Source organism: Cuculus canorus, chromosome 4 (assembly GCF_017976375.1).
Source record: "Cuculus canorus isolate bCucCan1 chromosome 4, bCucCan1.pri, whole genome shotgun sequence".
NCBI lineage: Eukaryota > Metazoa > Chordata > Aves > Cuculiformes > Cuculidae > Cuculus > Cuculus canorus.
In genome coordinates, this window is record NC_071404.1 from 65,047,578 (window position 1) to 65,068,376 (window position 20,799).

Genomic DNA, 20,799 nt, shown 5'->3' on the forward strand with positions numbered 1-20,799 from the left:
ATTATCCAGGAACCAGAAACATGATCCAATTATAGCACGTGCTATTAAAGAACTTCACAGTGTTGTGGCTGGGAACAAACCTGTGAGTTGTTTACATATGCATGAGCAGTGAAGTAAGGTATCCCTATGGGAAAACTGAAAGCTCTTATATAATAAGTGGTAGCTAGAATTGATAAAAACTTAGGAGCCCATGGTGAACAGTAGGCAGGAATTGGCATGGGTATGTTTATTTCCCACATGAAAGTTCCCTAATCAATGTGGATGGTTTGGAGACTGAGCACACTGAAAGGACAAAGAGTTCCTTCAAAGATAGACTAAGACCTTTGTGCCTCTGCAGCCTTTTCTACAGAAGTTCCCAGCATGTTCAGTGCCTGCTAAGACAACTTTGTCCAGACAGAAATTAAAACACATTTCAGTTCTGAAAGAAATGATCGCTAAAATATGTTGTTCTAAAGTTCCTAGGCCTATCCCAGTCATTCATGGTGACAAATAAATAATGTGTTTTTAATAAATTGACCAGCTTAGTAAAAGTATGTTAGGGAGTTTCTGGTATTACAAGTTGAAAGATAATTAAATTGAGCCTTTAACTTCTGGCTGCTGTGAATGCTTCCCATATTTGCTAGTTTGGGAATTTGTGGCATATGCAGCCTGCATAGCCTTCCTGTGACTACTTAAAAAGCATAAATCTTAGAGATACACATGGAGACAAATGCAATATTGTCCAAGTACTCATTAACCATCCAGTGTGCATTGCAGGGAGGAGGTGAAATAGATTTCAGTGTCTCGTGATGTTACTGGCAGGACTGGTGTGAGAATCTCGAGCTGCTTTTGGATCTATCAAAGATAACTCAAAGTGGAAAGGTTGAGGACAGTTCAAAGATAACTTCCCCTTCTTCTGGCTGCCAGCTTTTATGGAGGTGACATGGTTGGCTTTGGTGAAACTTGCATTGAGCTTTGCTGAGAAGTCCTAATAATGGCTGCTACCCAGTAGGGCATGGAATGCTTGAGTGCCTGATTCAGTTCTGGGTGCTTTTCTTACTTCCCTGTCTATCAACAGAAGATGACATGAATGAGAAGAGCTTCTTAAGGGGAATTGAGTCAGTCTGCTAAATCCTTCAAGTTCAAATAGATTGACTTGAAAGACCTTGCCAAAAAAAAAAACCCACCCAAAACCAGACAAACAGCTGGAAGTCTTTGCTGGTAAGGTATGATGCCTTCTCAAAAACAGAATGTGGTGGAGCAGCCAGTGAAGGATAGAGAGACTTGGACTGCATTAAGGAAACATGTGGTGTTGCAGTTTGGCTCACCAGCCTACATCTGGAGAAATGACAGAAAAGCATTTGAATCACAGTTATTACGTGAAGTTTGCTGACAGCTGCAGAGAGCCAAGGTGGGGTCAGTGTTGTCCACCTGTGAGTAGCTGGGGAGCAAAGAGATTAATCTGCATCGTTGGTGAGTGTCTTGAATTGGCAAAGCTCAGCAAGATGGGGTACACAAACACTTCTTGCTGTCTTATGCCGTGTTAACATTTCTAACTGTTACCTATCTGTTGCTATTCCTTCTGTGAGTATTCCTCGACTTTGTGAGCTTATACTTCCATATGACTTTGCTTAAGCAGCCGAAACTGGCAAGGATTCCTCACAGTTCAATGACTGAGTGAGATGGTAAAGCCTGCCATCTGTGATATGAAGACAGAAAGTGGAGAAGCAAATGATCTGGAAGTGAGTACACCAGCGTAAGATGCCAAGATAAGTTTCTTTCATCTAGAGAACTGTGTAGCCGTAAAACTGGAAAAGTACAGCCAGGAAAAAAAAAAAATCCTAAAGCTTAAACTTCATCAGAAGGGACTTCATGATTGAGAACAGTTGATGTAGTTTTTTACTATGAAGCAGGAGCTCATCACTCCATACTTTGCACTGGGAATTGAAGGGCATATCTACTGAAATAAAAATAATAATAGGGGCAGCACTGAAGAGACTCAGCTGCCGTTCTAGAGGAAGGCAGAAAAAGGTATCCAAGGATGGTTCTGTAATTCACTGACAACCCGTGGTGGAGAGGGAAGTCCTTGTGACAGAACATGATGCAGTCTTCCAACAGCAACCTGCTCATTATATGTAGCCTAGCTTGAAAGAGATAGGCTCTACATCATCTCATGTTGCTTAGAACTAGCAATAAGCAGTGTCCCAGCGATTGAATCTGAGGCACAAGCAGGCAGTCCAACATGGAAACCTGAGCGGATTACAAGATTTTGAAGAGTTACAACAGTAATAATACGGTGGTTTTTTGTTGGTGGTTTTCTTTCAAATCATTATTAAACCAGTGTGAGGAATGTTGCAATAAATGATGCCATATTTTTCTACGCGTCAGTCTGGTTTATATTATGTCACCCCTGAATGAGAGTGTGAGTCTTGGAAAAAGTTAAGTTTTACACGTGTGAGCTGGAGCTGTTCTGCTTTATCCTGATCACTTGTTTTCTCAAGTATGATGGATTGTTTAGCTACCTGCATACACTGGAACTGCTCAAGTTCAGGGCGGAACTGCTCAAGTTCAGGGCAGATTCATGCCTTACTCTTCAGCATAACCTAATGTTGACTGTGTTCATGGTTATATTCAAATATCCATAGAAATACCAAAATATCCTATTAACTGTCACTTATGGAAAAGCATAAAATGAATAATGGCCAAAAAAACTTAATGGGAAAGTAAGTAGTGTGATTTCTGGAAGTATTACATGATCAAATTAACTATTTTACCAACAAGTTGCCCAAAGGCTGAAGGGATATGACTAAGAATACAAGTGTCTTAGTGGAGAACACCTTGTTCACTCTTTGCAGAAAAAACGTATCAGGGAAAAATTATGCAAGTCCCACTGTTTAGATCGACACCTTGGGTATCTGGACTGGTGCGGTCAATTGGATTGGTGCTGCTGGCACACTTTCTGGGTCTGGACCACCTGCTGTCCAACACTTCCGAACACTCCCAAAAAGGTTCTTGGATTTTATTACTGAATGCGAACAGGCTGCAGAAATGAGCTGGTCTCCTGTCTTGTACCTTTAAAACATCTACTGTACAACAGCCTGTTAAAGATTGTCAACGTGAGAGAAATCAGATTTAATCTAATTTCCATTTTGCTTAGAAGAAATTGATAAGTTTGCACATGGGTGGAAAACACTGCTTTAGAAAGCAGTTTTCTAAGAAAGACTGTCCTTTTTCCTGTTTTGTTTGTCTGATGTACCTCTTACTGATGTCTGTGCTGTAGACAAGGAATCCTTGTTTCTGTAATGATCTTTAATTGAGAAGAAAACAAAATACTTAGACAGAAATGCCAATTTACTATTGAAACTTACTTTCTACTGCCTGTTAATTAAAACCAAAGCATGCTATGGTTTTTGAATTCAAGTACCTGATAATTTTTCCCCTCAATACTCTTTGGGAAGTATCCTTTCAGTTAGCTTATACGAATTGTTTCCTGCTTTAAAAATCAAATGCATAGAGATAATTTAATTTATGGAACTTTGTGTTAAAAGAGAACTATTTGGCATCTCAACCTAAAATTTGAAAAGTTTTGGTTTAAAAATAATTACTTTATACCTTAGATTATTAGAAAACAGTATTTCCCACATCTCCTAATTGTCCTCTCTGGATATGACAGTAGAATACAAATTTTTGAAATGTTGATTTAAATGATCCATATGTTATTGTGCTATAGTAAATCTGAGATGTTGAAGTGTAGTTAAAAGCCTTTTGGGAGGACTTCAGTTTTCCCTCTGAGATGCAATTTTACTAAAGCATGCCTCTTCTCCACACTCCGTATCGGAGTTTGCATATCTTTCAGCATGAATTCTGCAAATAAAACAAGGCTTCTAACAAGATGGTATTTTTTAGAATATTAAGATGTTAGGGTAAAAAATAATGTTTATTTCTTGTATTAACTGCTATTTTGTTTACAAAAAGACATTTTATTTTTTCCTGTAGCCCTTTCTTTTCTGAAGACACATTTAGACAATCACCATTCACTTCTAACTCAAAAGATCTTCTGCCTAATGAACCTACTCTTCATGGAAGGACATCTGCACCAGGTCAGAAACTTTTTTCTTTCATTGCTTCCAGTTAATACATCTTTTTAAAATTTTCTTACTGTGAACTCCACCACCTGATGTTGTTTGCTTTGTCAAAAGGCAGTGATCTCTCCATCACAATAAGTAGTAGTTGTTGTTGTTGTTATTAAGAAGGAAAAAGCTAAATATTACTGAAATATTTATATTACTAGACCTTAAACTATTTCTGTGAACTCTGCAAAAGTCTGTAACATATTAAGCTCTGCAGTATTAATATGGGGGGGTCGCATGTGTTTCCTATATGTAAAGGAACTTCACCGATGTCAGATTTCTGTCTCCTATTCTCCTGTAACTGACCCTTTCCATCTCTCGAAGTACAAATGAAATGTATGCAGCACATGTATCAGAGTAGAGGATCTTGGCAATACAATTTTCCTGCCTTTAACAGTAATTTAGAAACTGTTTTGGAAGGATTTTGAGTTCTTAAAACGTGCTGAAAATATCTGTGGATACTGATCTTCTGAACTAGCTGACAAGCATGTTATGGCCAGATATAGCTTGGGCTACATCCTGTATTAAAATGGAAAATTTAGGCATGTAACAATACTATTCACGGTGGCGCTGAACACATGCAAGAACTTGATACGTGCCTTTACTGTCCTGTTGCCAAATAACTCATTTGCTAGTTCACTGCTATCTGTTCTTAAATTAATAGCTTTTGGGTTCTAAAGGTCAGTAATTACACAGCCAGCCATAGTGGGGGTTATTCACCTTTTCTTAGCAATCAATAAAGTTTTGGGCACATTACTGCTAATTTTCAGCTATAGACTGTCATTTAATTTACAACTTAACAGACCCTTCATTTTTTTTAATGCTTGAATAGTCATTTGACAGCTTGTGAAGTGGCAGATGAGGTTAGGAGGTAGATGTTGTCTAAGGTACATATGCATAGCAGGAGGAAGATTTGTAGACAAGGTCTTCACGCTAGCCTCAGCCGCACATTTGCAAGGAAGTACTGGATTTTGTAACTTGAGGTGAGGAGAACCAGATCAGATGTGGTGCTTTTAAGTGTTAAAACATAAACCAAGTTAGCGCTTCAGTCCTGGCTTTTGACCTTGGCATAACATGGAATATTCATATACCCAGGTGAAAGACGAGAACTCTTTGACTCCTCAGGCAGTGCTTGATACCTCAGAGGACATGACCTTTAGCAGCAATACTCTTGCATCATACCAAGGTGAATGTATAAGAATTTCAATTCTCTGTAAGGCTTTATTTTAAGTGAGGCCACTAAAATTGTGAATTGGTTTTGATGACAAGTTTAATCTTCTGCTACATATTATCTAGTTGGATAGGACCTCCTGAAGGGCTAGAATGTCTTCTGAGGAACTGGGGTTTGTATGTTTATGCTGCTCCATATTCTGCCTTATGGAATATAAGTATTACTTTGATAGGTCTGTGTATTAAAAGACACAGATATGTAATAGCAACATGTAACTGAAAATCAAAAATGCCAGTTTCTGCTTCATTTTTATTTTTGGAACAACCCTATCATTCCAAATCTCTTGATTTTTCTCAGCTTCATAAGAAATTCTTGGACCTGAAGTGCAACTTCACAGTAGCACTAGGAATGTGATTTAAATTTTTAATTAATTACAAATGTGTGGTACTCATGTAAAAGAACAGCAGAATACCCACAGGTAGCTTTCCTACTAGTTTCAGCCTTGGAAGAAGAAATAGTCTCCTGCCAATTTTCTGTCTGCAGACTTCTTGGCACCCTTGCTGAAGAGGAATTGGGAAAAGTGACAGGAAGATAGGACAGTAAGATCTGTCATGTGTCAAATTCAGTACTTTTCTAAAATAGGTAACAACATTATGTAATCTTATTCATTATCAAGATCCATCTTAAACCTGTCGTCCTTACTATTTGTATGAGGACACTGTTTCAGAAGCTCACTCCTTTGAAGGTCTAGAACACTCTTTTCAGCCTGGATTTATTCACAGCATGTTCTGCTTTCGTTGTTTCACCAATGCTGCCCTTCAACTTCGATAATTTTTCTCCCTCGTGATATATTTGCCATCCAATGTGCCATCTGACATCACCCTAATACTGTCTTAATTTTGGAAAAGTAGGCCAGACAATATCTTTTAGTCTCCTTTAGTATGATAGGGTTTCTTTTTCTTGACTGATATCGTAGCTTTTTTCTGCCTCCGTTTAGGGAAATTAATTTCTGCAAATACGAGTAGCCAGAACTATATATGCTATTTTACAGGAGGTTTTCCCAATAACATTTTTGGTGGCATGCAATCTTCTATACGTATATTGGAAATACCTGTCCTGATTAATCACAGTCTTTGTAATTATAACATGCTGATTACTCTCAGTGCATTTGATAATCTAATAGTAGCATGTTTTTCTTTTTCCTTTGCAATTTCAGCTGATGATTTCAGCATGCAGCACAATTTCTTGCTCCTGCTTCATAGGCATATGACCTTGTAATTTGAATTGTTTCACTTGTTGCTATAGCTCTCAAGATTATTTCTTTAATATTCTGAAGTTTCTGAATATTGATGATATTTCTTTTGTTCATGCTATGCTGGGTTTTTTTTTATGTTGAAGCTATTAAAAAGGATTTTTAAGTATGGTTGGTCCAAAGTTCAGTTCTTGAGACTTCATCTTATTGGCCTCTTCAGTGCAAACCACTTCTCTTCTGGCAGCAAAAGTAGTAGAGAGTTTATAAGAAAATTGCCAGATCGGGTATTTAAAAGGAAGAGTACTCTTTGTAGGGCATTGAGTATGTAAGATCCCTAAGGAGAATGAAATAATTAGGAAAGACGTATTAAAAGATGTGTGAGTTCAATACACTGATCAGGGTATTTACTGGAGGAAAAAAACCCCAACACCTAAATAAATAATGACATAGTAGTGGATTTGGCCTGAAATAAAGGTGAAGTAATCCTGATCAGCAGCAGTATTGCAGACAGGAGAAATGGTTCTTGAGCAGCAGCTTTTAAGTCAAGTAGCCAAAGAAATGACAATGAAATCTCCAACAGCTGTCAGAAGGGAGCCCTGCAGAAGTCGTGGTAACTCCCTCGTAATCTCTGGTGAATTCTTAATATTCTGAGAAGGAAAGAAAGTATTTACTTATAGTGTGTAGTTCAAAAGTATTGGATAGATCTGGGGAAATACTTCACTTCCTTCTTAAGGTATTTCATATGTTAATAACCATACAAAGTTAGTTGTAGTTACAGTACACTTTTCTGTATTACAAATTAGCTAATTTTTGCTAAAAATCGAAATAAAATGTCATTAATGTCCACATCAATCAAACACTCTTCACTCAAAATTTACCGTAGTATCAACGTCACGTGTAATGCAAAATTGTATCCAAAACAATTCAATAATTTCAGCTTTCCCCTAAAAGAATAGCAAAATGACCCTTTTTGGCCTAGCAAAAGGGAGGGAGGAGAAATGAAAATTTTCATTTCTAACAGTTGCTTTAAAAGGGCATTTTTTATCTGTTTTAGAAGACTCCTCTTTTGACAGAATAGAGTTTAATTTTATGTCAGACTACACAGTTCAGACCAGATCACTAGATTAATCAAAAACTTGATCTTATGCTGGTGTTCCTGACCCTTGGCCAATCTTTAATGTGTTTTAATACTTTTACACTATCTCACTGACTCATTCTGTAAATCAAACCTGCCTTCATGAAATCCAGATGAGTGATATTCACTATTCCTTTTCTGATCAGTTCATTAATATTGGCAAGGGCTCCATCCCTGGGTTTTGGGGAGTATTTTTTCCTGCATGTGTGTCTGAGTGTAATATAATAATATTTCATTATTTTCTCTCCTACTCACCAAGGACTCGGTATTCTCCTTCATTTACTTTTACAGTGCCAAATATTGAAACACTCTCATCTGTAGAGGATTAAATTTAGGAAAAAAAAAAAATCTTTTTGTGAAAATTCACTACTCCTTTCAAAACTGTAGTTTTGACTCTGGTAAGTGAATTTCACATGACTAAAATAGATTTTTGGAACTAGAGAAGGTAGGTTTTGGGGAGTTGTAGCCCATGAAGAGCCCTGGCTTTTAAAATTTTCTCCATTGGTGCCAGAGCTGAATTTACTAGTGTTATTTATTTTAATGAAATAAAGCCAATAAAGTTTCTGCCCTCAAATACTGTTTTGAAAATGCATCAGAGCCTCTTTTGTCACTGTGTCTCCAGACATACTTTTTACTGACCTGTAAGATGACAGATAGGCCATGCTTCCTCTTCAGAAATGTCCAGAAGCCAATACTGAATCAGTAGTGTGATACATAGTTCAGGAGAAAATTGGAAATACAAGGCAAAAATTTTGGATTTTGATACTGTCAGTGGTATTTTTATTGATGATGTAATTAGTGGCATTATCCCATATTTATGTTTATTGAATAAGTTAATATGTGTAACAAAGGTTCTGATATGTTTAGAACTACAGGACTATTCAGGAGATGTACACATTTCTCCCGTTACTGTTCATACTCACGCCCTGCCTCTATTTCTTTTCTCTACAACAGTAATTCCACTGTAACTTTAATATACTTACAAGGGAAAATCTGCCTGCTCTCCGAGGCTCATCTTCGCACATTCTCTAACACAGCAGTGCTAACATTTGTGCAGCCACATTGTAAGCCAGATCAGGGGATGTAGGGAACTAATCTGCTTTTTTTCCCTAATAGTTTGTGGGAATGTTGGGATGTGAGCAGGGTGAAGGCAAAGCCATATCTTTCAGCCGTGTTAAATTTCAGCATTTGTGTGAGAATGATGTGGCTGTGGCCACACTTAATCTTGTTTACTTTCTCCTGTGACTGTAGTTGAAAAAGACCTCCTGTGAGTTTATACTTGAACGTGACAAATAACCAAGCTGTTCATATTGAAATGATACCACATTCTTTACTATGAATTATTTTACGTTGTGTCTTCCTACCTAACTCTTTTAAAAATACTCTTCAAGGTCAATATACCTCTTGATGTTGCAATTTTGTGTGGCTTAAAGAGTCTAGAAAACAGATAGCCAGAGTTCTTTTGGTCCAACCTGCAGGCTTGCTCATTCATATACTGTTCTCCAGCAGTATTTGTGCTTGATTCTGATCTCCTGTGCTCTGGAGCAAACTAAACTTCTGCAACCATCTACAGCAACCAGCTCTGAATTTTGGGTCATCACTAGGTTAGTTAAGAAAATCAGACCTCAGTAAAGTGAATGTGAGGTTAGAGCAAATCCCAGTGTAGTTTCCATTTCTTCAGAAGTTGCCAGTGACAGTTTTCCTTCCTGGTCTGTTTTTGCCTGCTGCCAGACTTCCCACTTTTAACTTACATTGTCCCTGAGACCACTGTAACTGCACTGAAGAACACCTTGAGGGTTAGATTTTGTGTAGGGGACTTTTGACTTTCAGACACAAGCTGGCAAGTGTCCTTAAGTCTTAGGGGACTGTGAAACCCACAAGCCCTGAGGATTTCTGCTAGTGATCAACAATGAAATGTTGGCATTAAAATTGCCCTTGTAGAGCTTCCCAGCTATGTACCATGGAGTTAATTACAGTAATTCACACCTTCTTATGGTGGTTGCTGCTTGCTTACATCTGCTAAAAAGATGTTTATATCTCTAATTTCAGAGTGTGGGTAACCCTCTGTTTACTTTAGGAAGGCTTTCTTCACAGCCCTAAATGCTAGAATTAGTAAAGGAAAGCTAGGGGTTAAGAGCACAATTCCAAGCAATTGATTATTAATTCATTCAGGACAGCAGAACCTGTGGATTATTATTATTATTATTATTATTATTATTATTATTATTATTATTATTATTATTATTATTATTATTATTGAGAGAATCACAGAATGGTTGAGGTAGGAAGACTTAGTTCCACTGCCTTCCTCAGAGCAGAGTCAGCTTGTTGCTCATGACTGTGTCCAGTCAGGTTTTTAATGTCTCCCAGAATGGAGACTCTCTGGGCAATCTTTGAACAACGTATGTCAGTGTTTGGCCATGGTCACAGTAAAAAAAGCATTTTCTTATGTTTAAATGTAATTTCCTGTGTTTTAATTTGTGTCCTTGCTTCTTCTCTATGGAACATTACTGAGAAGATCCTGGCTTTGTCTTCTTATTCCCTTCCATCAGGTATTTATACAGATTGGAAAGATCCCATCAAGCCTTCACTTCTCCAGGCTGAACAGCTCTCTCAGGCGTCCTTGTATGACAGATACTCCAGTCCCTTAATCATATTTGCCAGAGTTCAGACTTCTTTGAAAGTCTAAAAGAATATTTCAAGATCCTGGCAGTGGTTTCTGCCCTGTGATGGAACAGCAGTTTTTATTGCTAGTATAGTTGAAGAGGGAGTGCGCGTGCACGTGAATTGACTTACATAGTGCATTTTTTTCTTCTGCTTTATCCCATTATTAGCGCTTATGGTCATCTTATTTGCCTTCAGTTTTGGTCTGAGTTATGGCAGGTCTGCTGCCTGTGTCTGCCCAGGACATTAGATATCCGCTTCAGTTTCTTGATGATGAGAGTGCCTGACCCCTATTGGCTTCCTGGCAGGGTGGAAAAGTGTAGAGTGGCACTTAATTCACTACACAAGACATGCTTCATCAGGCACTTGGTCCTGTTGTTCATTTCTGTCTCAGTATTTCTGTGAAATGTGCTTCTTGAAAATGGTGCTGGAGGTAGATGCCACGCTGCTGTCATTACTGCCTGCAGAACACAATGGTAGGTACTCACTGAGCCTTGCAAAGTTCTCTCAGTCCTCAAAAGCACCCATTTAATTTTATTCCTCTTCTGGTGCTTGTCTGGGTAAGGTTCGGCAAGGTATTCTTCTTTTTGTGTGCATGTATGCATGTGTGTGCGAGTGTATTTTGTGTAAAAATCCATGCAGATGTATAAAAAGAGTACTGGAGAGATCCCTCTGACAAATCCAACCTGTATGACAGCTTCAGAGATGGCAGATTGATTTGAGTAACTGATTTTAGTTCCTTAACTTCAACATGCATTTTCCTTTCATCCTTCACACAAAAAGAATATCTTTGAGGGGCACATTGACTGGTGTACACTGGGACTGTCAGGCATTGTGGTTACTCTCTGAAGTCTGAGAGCAAGAGACAGATAGCTGGCAAGTCATGGAAGTGATTCTAGGAAGGTGAGATATTTGAACTGCTATAGAAGTGGGCTGTGCTTGGCATAGTTCTCCAAAGCAAGACAGATTTTGCAGAATTTGTTCAACATAATTCAGTGCTAAACTGTGTGACAGTGGTTCTGGCTCTAGCGTGGTTTTGATCTATCGCATCCTGTCTTCAGATTCCCATGATTGTCTGCCTGGGTGCAGCCTTCTTTCAGTGTGCACCCAACTGCCTTGACAAGCGCTTTGCACTACAGTCATCGAGCAGAAGGTTCCAAATTTCTGGTTCATTTAATGGGATCATAACCGAGGCGGCTGCAACTGATTACAGCATTCCATTTTCCTTGCAGCTTTTTCTGGCTCTCCTGCCAAACAAGTTTGCATCTAGTGGATGTGATACAGTAACAGCGACTGTGTCCTGAGCAGCCATCACAGTCTTCATCACCAACAAAATCCCTTTCAGAACTGAAAATGCTATTATCGCTCAAACATGTATGGTGCGTTCTTTGGCTAAAATAGGACAAGTGAGGTGTGTAGCGTGTGCATAGGTTGTGCATGTTTTAATTTTTCTCAGCGATCAGTATTTATTGGCTATTCCCACAACAACTGAGGGGAATGTGATCAGACACTTCCAAGGAACACCTGAAACTCCTGGTGAATCGGCCGGTCTGTCTCTCAGTACAAAACATGCTAAATAGGAAGACTTTGCATGAGTTAGGCAGACAGAGTGCACTTCTTTTCCATGTGAAGTCACTGCACTAATTATTTTCCCAATTATTTACAGGACCTTCAAGATGATTAAAAAAGTCTGGCTGTCTCAAAGGGCACTTGACATGTATTTGAAAATTTGTGATCCTTGTTTTATTATGGACTCCCTTTATATGGGGTAACTTTTTTCCCCTCTAATACTACGCAGTCTTCTCATTGAGGCAAAAATATTTTTATTTCAATTCCCTTTTATGGTTGTTCCTCCTAAAGCAGGATCAGTCCCATGATAAAGGACAGAAGAACAAAGTAATTTTACTCAGAACAAATACTGTCTGGTTTCATTCAGAATAAACATGAACTAGGCCTCATTCATTAAGCCCCACAAACCAAAAGCTGTTAAAAAATAACACCAACATCAAATCCAACGCAAAATGGCCAAAGATAACTGTTTCATCCCACAAGAAATAATAAATCTTGGCAACTGTGTTTTTTACCATTTCACAACAGGACAGATTTTGGCATCTCTTATCATTTCTTAATATGTTTTCTGAATCTCTAACAGTTTTTCAAGAACAAGTTTTTTACTTTATTTTACTTCTTTTAAAGTAAAATAATGGTCACTATCAATAATTTTAAATAAATATGTAACACACGTGGAGGTAAAATTTGGGAAGGGCTTTCTGAGCAGCTACGCTCACCCAAACTACAGAATGAAAAATGTGGGATTTTGCCTACCTTCTCTTCTGCTGGCAAGTGAATTTAGGACAACGTAAGGCCGTCCAGCAAGTCCTGGGGACCTGTGTTTTGATGCAGGTGACAGAAGACAACTTCATGAAGAACAACCATGAAATATGGTTTTTAGGAAACAGTAGCTAGCTTCACAACTGTATCCAGCTTAGGGATTAGTATGGAAAGAAGCTCAACAACAATTCTTGCCAGGTCCTTGAGGAAATTTGACCTCTTGAGTTGAGTGAGGCTTTGGCGCTGCCTCCCACAACATGCTCATAGTAAGCAGAGAATCCAAGAGTAGGTTCAACTATAATTGAGTGGGTTTTATGTAGCTGTCAAACTCCAGGGTCCATGTGCTATTCTGTGAGGGTCTGTGCTTGCTCTGGTATTAATCAGTCCTTTTATTAATGTGGTGGATGATGGAAGAGAAAGCTTGTTTATTAAATGTCCTGGTGACACCATGCGTGGAAGTACTGTAAGCACTTCAGAGGACAGAATTAGAGTTAATCTTATCTTGAGGAACTGAAGAAATTGACTGCAAAACAGTAGCCAAATTCATTGAGGACAAAATACTGTGCTTGGGGGAATGATGAGTGCCACAAAGAAGTGGGGAGGGATGGATGCCAAGGCAGTGCAACTTAAGGGGGGAGGTTCTGCAGTAGTCTTGGCCAGACACCGCATGTAGAGCTGATGTCATACGCATTGCAGAAAGGGTTGTCGAACATCCAGCTGAGATGTCAGGAATGTTGTCTGTAAGGTGTATGTGGTAATTCTGCTCTACAGCTGGAGTCCTAAATTCAGTTTTGGGCTCTGTAATCCAATAACGATGTGGAGGACAGTGGTGGTCAGAAGTATAGAAAACATGAGCTGTGCGTAAAAGCTGAAGAATCTGTGTTTATTTAGCCTGGAGAAGAAAAAAGGGGAGAGACATGATAATGGTATTCAAATACGTAAAATGACAGCTTTGAGAGAAAAAGAATAAGCCTTGCCTATGTTCATGTGAGCAGAATAAGGAATAACAGGCTTAAATGAGAGCAGAGGAGATTGAGGTTAAACATCAAGTAAAACTTTGTAGCAGTGAAGTGGTTTTGCACTGGCACAGCTGTCACAGGAGGCTGTGGAAGCTCTGTCACGGGAGGGCTTTTCAAAAAATAAGTTAGACAAGCACCTGTCGGGACTGACGGGGTGTGTTTGGTGTGTGGCTGGTGTGCCTTCAGGCGAGGGAGAGAAAGACAGCCTCCTGAGGTCCCTTCCAGCTCTAATTCTGTGATACAAATTCAGTAGCAAAGCTATAATGATGACTAAATAACCTCTTGAAAGAGACTTGATAAAACAGGCTTTTGGTTTATAAATAGTCAGCATGCTGTGTTTTAGACTGCATTTTATTCCAACCCGTCCCCTTTTGTCTTAATATCAGAATCTTTTGTAAAAGTGAACATCAGCACTGAGTTCATATTTCATTGAATATGAAACTTTTCCAAATAAGCTCAACATGAAATAGAAAGACAGGTTTTAAAATTGCTTCTCTCGCTGTGCAAAAGGAATTGGGACACATCATTCCTGACATTACTTCGCAGGGTTACCTTAGGTCTTTTCAGTCCTCACCTATCTTATCTTGTACAAGGTTGTCTTCTACAATATTTGTCTGCCTAAGAGTGACCAAAATGCAAAATTCATCAGGCTACCTGGACATCTGTCTATATATAAAAAGAATTGTTTAAAAATAATCTAAGCAAAGTTGAGAAGGTTTTTTTCTGCTACAGCGCAATTTCAGTCCGAGTACAAATTTGCCCTTCCCGTTGCTGGGTGTTTTAGTTGCATTTCAGGCAGTCATGGTGCTGACTAGTGCCCTGCAAATACAACCCGAGCAGAAAGCAGATGGAGGGGTAGTGCAGAAGGGAGGAGGAGATGGTTTGTAGAGAAAGGCATGCGCTTATGAGAAGTGGGAGCAAGGAGACAGGTAAATCTCCTCGAAGAGTGAGTTAAGGGCTTCAAGGAAGTGGCAGATTCATTGTTAATCACTTGGGGAATCTGCAATAAAAGCAGGAAGAACATTTTCTTTTATAGCTGCAGCCACGTAAGGTGAAGGGTGTTGTTTTTCCCTGGCAGTTTGGAAACATAGAAAGGTGGATCTGCCCAACTGTTTGCAGTTACTTTCATCTAGGTTTGACTCTTGTGTGTTAATTAAGTCAGCTCAGCAAGAGGGACTGTCTGCATTTGGGGCTTGATTTGGCATTGCCCCACTGGGATTTCCGGTCACCAGCTTAGTTTCCTCTAGTACAGCAGCTTTTACTTTGCTCAAAAAGATGCAGAAGGCTGAAAAGAAAAATGTAGTCTAAAGGCCAGTTTATCTTTATTTGTAGCTGAATTCTGGATGCAGAGCATTAGTGTTAGCCTCTGCAAAAAGCCCGAGATGTGTTATTGCCTTCTCTCTATGAAAGAAAGGCCCCTGTTTCAGGTGGACTTGCAAGTGGAAATTGGTGCAGTGACAAAAACACAAGGGGGGGGGGGAAGGTGAGTTTGTATGTGTGTCATAATGGTCTTAAATATGCATAGATGTCTCTGAGTGATTTTTAAAAGGGTTTCTTAGGAAGTATGTCTTAAGCAGAATTGTAGGAAAGAAATTAAAAGGGTGGAAACCTTTTGGCATTATGGAAATTAATTAATTGTGGTTTAAAAATAACAATTGGAGCAAATTACACTTTTGTAAGTTCACACAAACTCAGTGTTGTAGCACCCAAAATAAATGTTACAAGCAGTGTAAATGGTTAAGGCAAATGTGAGGGCCACCTGCTTTGGAGAGAATTAGAGGGAGCTTATGTAAATTCATTATGGCACATCCTAGAGTTATTATGAAAATATTATCAGGACAATATTCTAGCATTATTTTGAAATGAATATATCATGCAAAGAAAGCACATTATCAGTTTTTTCTCTAGCAACAGATGCAGAATTTAACTTTTATTTACAATAGCTATTATTTCTAAACAAGCAAAAAAAGTCAAGTTATGATGGTGGAGCTTTTCACTACTGAAAGGACTGATTGTTGGCTGGCACTGTTCAGGTAAGCTTTTAAAACACTTTTGACGGAGCAGATTTGTTGAGGCTTCCTATCCCTTTCTTGCAATGTCTCAGCTCCCTCTGTGAAAAAAATTAACCAGTTTCCGTCTGGGCTATCTTGTGTTACCTCATGTATAGTCATGAAACCAAACTGACCTCCTTCACGATGTGATAACTGAATGATTGGAGAACTGGAGCCTGTGTGGTGGGCTAGAGGGACTCTTCCATCACTGCTACTTTTTGGCCAGTAAATTCATAGTTCAGGGCCTTACTTTGCATATGTCAGGAATTTTACATTGTTCTGTTCTTATTGTGTAAGGAATGAAGCTACCACCAAGACCATCCTGTTTATGCTAAAGCTGGGGGAACGAACAGAGGGTGTTGTCTTGTGTTATCCTCAGCTTGGTGTCATAGCATAAAAATAATTTTCAAAAAAATGACTGCAACATCATTGCAGCTTTAGGGTTCCTTGAAAATCTGCCACTGCAGCCACCTTGACATAGACTGATTGAAGTTTTGAACTGGGGATTTTCTCTCTTCTTCGTTGTTTCTTATCTTTTAAGCATAATACAGACAATAGAAACAAATCTCGAAGCTTTATAATGCAGATGATTGATATAAACCTCACTGTTTACTCAGAAGTTTTCTGATGTGTAAGTGAGGTTAAAATAAGCAGTTTTGTGTTAGTTTTGACACAAAGGTAGAAGGTGAGGAGTGGCCATGTGTTCTGAAGTCAGTGTGTCTTTGCCCTGACTCACATTTTGTTTTCCTCACCCTGCTTCCAACTGTCCATTTTTGAGCTTAGTCTGAGCAGTGAAGTGGTGGGCTTCACTGTTTTCCCATGTTCCTCTATGGAGACATCTTTAAAGTTCATCTTCTATTTGTTTTTATTCTTTTCACAAACCTTGACATCTCTATCACTTCTCAGTGACCTTTTCAAGTGTTGTTGCCTATCACTGGGCATTTGGAATACTTCTGTGCACAATATTGTTTCTTTTTGTGGCTCATACAAGCTTTTTATTGGAATACTTCCAGCTTTCATGGTTGATGTTTTTAGAAAGAACAACTTCAGCACCATGCTACTGATAGATAAAATCACTTGAGTTATATTTTCTTCCATATCAAGGATTTTAAATTATTGTAATGTTAGTGCTTTTTACGTGCTTTTTACTATGTTACACCACAGTTAGATAGTTGCAAAAGCTATCCTGCTTCCAGCATGCTACCTTGAGCACAGAGCTCTGCTGCCAGTGCTGGATGGCTTCCAGGGTGATGCAAGCTCACCTCTGGCCAGCCCACAACACACACAAAGGGACTTGGCTTTGTCTGTACAGATGCCCCTGAATTGCTATTAGAGGGGACCGCACTGACTGCTTTTAATAGCTACAACAAGATGTTAAAAAAACACCACAAGGGGATGAGGCAAACCAGCTTGCAATTTCAGCTGGACCTTAAGTTTAAAAAAGAAAAAAGTTTTCTTCTTTTTATTTCTGTGGGGAATACAGAAAATTTTTATGCCAAAGAAGTGGTTGCTTATCTCTGGCTAATAGCAGATGAGTATGCTCACAGTAAAATATACGTCCTAAATTAAAACCATACAGGTTGCTACTATCCTAGCGGTGACGACTGAAGACTGCAGGACCACTCAGCATCACAGGTACCTTAGATAACAAAATGTATCTTACTTGGGAAATGCAGTATATGGAAGGGTTCCACTGTTTATTCTAACTGACTTATTAGAAAAAAGAACTCTGGTGCTACAGATAAAACCTTTGTGGGAGTAAGTTGGGAAGGGACGAAGATATATAGTCTTTGGAGTGCTGCAGTTTCATATAGTCAATATATTTTTGAACTTGTGAGCCTGTCTGCAGGCTTTTGGCAAACAGGCTTGCAGCAGAGACTTAGCTACATATTTCTCAAAAGGAGTTTTTAGTTTCAAATACAACGTGCTTGCCAGAGGTAATAGATGAACATGTAAGTGGAAGGCTCCAAAGCAATAAAACACATCTTTGATGATGGGGATGCTGCAGAAAGTAGGAAGACATTATTAATAACATAGATGAATGCAGACAGAAGAAGGAAAGAAAATTTCTTTGACCAAATTAATTTAAAGCAGTGTTTGCATGGTTGCCTGACCTGCAACTTGTTTCAGAATAAATCTATTTCTTGAACTTTTTGTCTTTTTGACCTATCGAAATATAAACAACCTTACAAATGGAACAAGCATTTGTGACATTTGTATATCGCTGCATACAATATATTTACCTTTTGAGTAAACTTGGGGTACTTTGAAGATCGCAAAGGCCAGGCTAGCAGCAATCCACTTCAGGCTGGTAGTAAGCAAAAGCTGTGTTTAATGTCTTAAGTCTGTCAGATCAAAAGTGAGATGCCTTGCTGTGGGACATGTGCACTACTGGTAGTGTTCATCCTTTTGCCATGAACTCAGAAACCTGATTAACTTGTCCAGCACTGTTTCTCAGTCAGTTTATTAATTTTCTGGTTTGGTGGAATTTTTTAAATGCATTCTCCCATGAGAGCTGTCTTTTGCATCTCATATACTTTGCATCAAGTTTTATCCCCAGGAGCATGAGAAGGGAGGTAATGCACGCTTCCTTTCCTCTTTTTCTGTATCAGCTATCATCTGCCTTTTCCCAGTTCACATCCTGTTACGAGTTTGGCCATCTCTCCCTCCTATCTCTCAGCATCACCCTGGCTGGCTATTCTGTCAGTAGATCCTTTAGACATCAAACTTTTTTTTCTTCATCGCATTTGACTTGCGAGCAGGATTGATTGAAAGTAGCCTAACCACTACTCTCTAATTTCTTCCTTCACAGGATTTCTGTTCATTTCATTTTCAAAATTACTAACCTGATTTCTTCTTGACCATCTGTGTGGTATCAAACTGTCGGAATAACCTGAAGTATAAATATGACATACACCTCCAGAAGAATGGAGAGAGAATACATTTTGATCTTCCTTGTTAAGACTCGTCAGCACCTCTCACTTCCACCTCTTTAAGGAATACTTATTGCAAAAGGGCTGTCTATTAAATTTATATCTGTAGGATTCCACGTGACCATAAGGACCTGCCCTTGTGGATTTTTTTGCTTCCAAGGTCTACGGAGGTGTGAAGATGAAACAGAGAGGCAGCTGTTTAAGTGAGTTGAAGGATGTCAGAGCAGACAGTAAACCAGCAAAGGTTATAAATATGAATTTGTCTTCTTTGAGTGACACTTTGGCATACTTTTTGTTTGGTTTCTTAGCTCTGTCTTTTTCAATTAAATAGTGGTTTCAGTCTTTCAGTTACAAGTATAAAGATAGAAGGGTACGCATGGTGTTGAACAACAAGTTAAAACATAATGTAGTATAAAACACTGAAGTAGTGATTGAAAAATACATAAGCTAAGTAGAAGAAAATAAGTAATCAAAGTACCCCATATCAGAGTACAAAGCCAGTCCCTGGGGAACTTCTTGTGCGTGACAGCTACAAGGCTGATTTGGTGACTCTAGACAGTTACTTATGTATTCAGGTCACACTTTGTTCTGTTCTTCAGTTACAGCCTCAACCAGATATGGTATCCTCTCTCAGCACATCTTGACAAAAGTCAGGCTAAAGGCTTTCCAGAAGGTGTGGTTAATGCACTCTCCATATTGATATTGCCAGTTTGAGGATAAGATTAATAACCAAAAGTGAAAGCTGAAAATACATCTTCAGAATTATGCCTTAGGAAAGGAGTATGTAGTCTCTCAAGCTGCTGGCCTTTGTTTGCCAGAAATTAATGTGGTTGGAGGGGCAAGAGGAGGGACAGGACAATATATCTGCAGCTAATGTCCACCTTATCCGCACCTCGGGGGAAATACAGATAGTGAAAGTCCCAGTAGTTTCTAGCCCCATCTAGATGATGAGCTTTACACAGCTATACTTAAAGTTGACTTGGAATTAGTAGAGAAATGATACCAGGTCGAGCAGAAGGGCAGGAAAGGTGTCTGTAAAGATGTATTTCACTAAATTTCACTGAGAATTAAGTTTTACATTTACATAGAAGTTTTAACTCTTAAGACTTCTATGCAAAATTGTTTCAAAATCATTTGAATTATATTACATATTGTATTATACTGAGTCTTAATCTTTCTGTTACTTTTTAATGGTGTTCTGAAGAACTTGGAGGCCTTCCATTTTATAAGTATATTTTGTTTTAAACTCCAAATCCCATGCAGAAATGCAGTCTATTACTTAATTTCAATATTATTTTGTCATGTATGCTTTTCTAATACAGAAGTTTTGGAATTTGCTCTAGAGTATTCATTTAAAGAAGAAATCTTATATCAGGTCATCCCCCTCCCCCCCCCCCCTTCTTTTTTAAATTTTGTTTTCATTAGTATAGGGATGCCATAGCGTAAGATGCATTTCTCTGGGACATCTCTCACAATGCTGATTTATTATTTAACAGTAGTTGGTCTCACTCTATCTTCTTCTTGGCCACTGTGTAAGGTATTCTTAAAGGATAATGATGCTGACTGTCTTGGTAGAGTGCTTTGGGATACAAAGAGAACACTGTGCACAAACCAGCTGGACTTGTGCTCAACTCACAGAAAACACCATTCCCCAGCATTAGAGACAGATCCCAGGGATTCAGTGTGGATTCAGTGTTGACTCACTTGATTTTTCATGTCACTGGTGAGATCAGTTGCTGGGTATGCTCTGGGGAGACTTCTGGACCACCGTATGGACACAGCTCCAGTTTCCAGGATGCAGACAAAGCTGCCCAGAGGGTAAGGTGGGTGGAAGTAGGTGATTTCCCTTAGAGCTGAGAAATAGTCCATGAAGTGCTGAGCGTCCTGTTGTGCCAGAGACCAACTAAGAAGCTTGCTGAACAAAAAAAAAAAGACTTTGCTATAGAGAGGAGATTCAGTGAAAAGCAAAGAAAAAAGAGCTGTAGTTAGGACTTCAAGAATAAATCTTTAAAGTAAATAGAAGTACTTTCAAAACAGCTACAGTATCCTCTTTTGCATCAATGAAAATATGCAGCTTCTTTGCAAGAGACTAGTTTTCACCAGCTCAAGATAATCAGAAAACTGATATCTTTCC

General features: G+C 38.8%; 1 protein-coding gene across 8 annotated transcripts in view; it reads left to right on the top strand.

Moving 5' to 3' along the window:
* ZNF827 (zinc finger protein 827) overlaps positions 1-20,799 on the top strand; it is a 105,097-nt gene that overhangs the window by 68,754 nt on the left and 15,544 nt on the right. For 6 of the 8 annotated variants that reach the window (XR_008449621.1, XM_054065137.1, XM_054065138.1 and 3 more), the window contains exon 8: positions 3,976-4,079. The exons of 1 other annotated variant lie outside the window; for it this stretch is intronic. Coding sequence is in view for 6 of the 7 variants with exons in the window: in XM_054065137.1 (XP_053921112.1) it covers positions 3,976-4,079 (104 nt within the window). In the remaining variant the exon portion in view is untranslated. Of the gene's footprint in view, positions 1-3,975; positions 4,080-5,204; positions 5,296-20,799 lie in introns of all 8 variants that reach the window. One more of the 8 variants, XM_054065135.1, reaches the window with a different exon arrangement.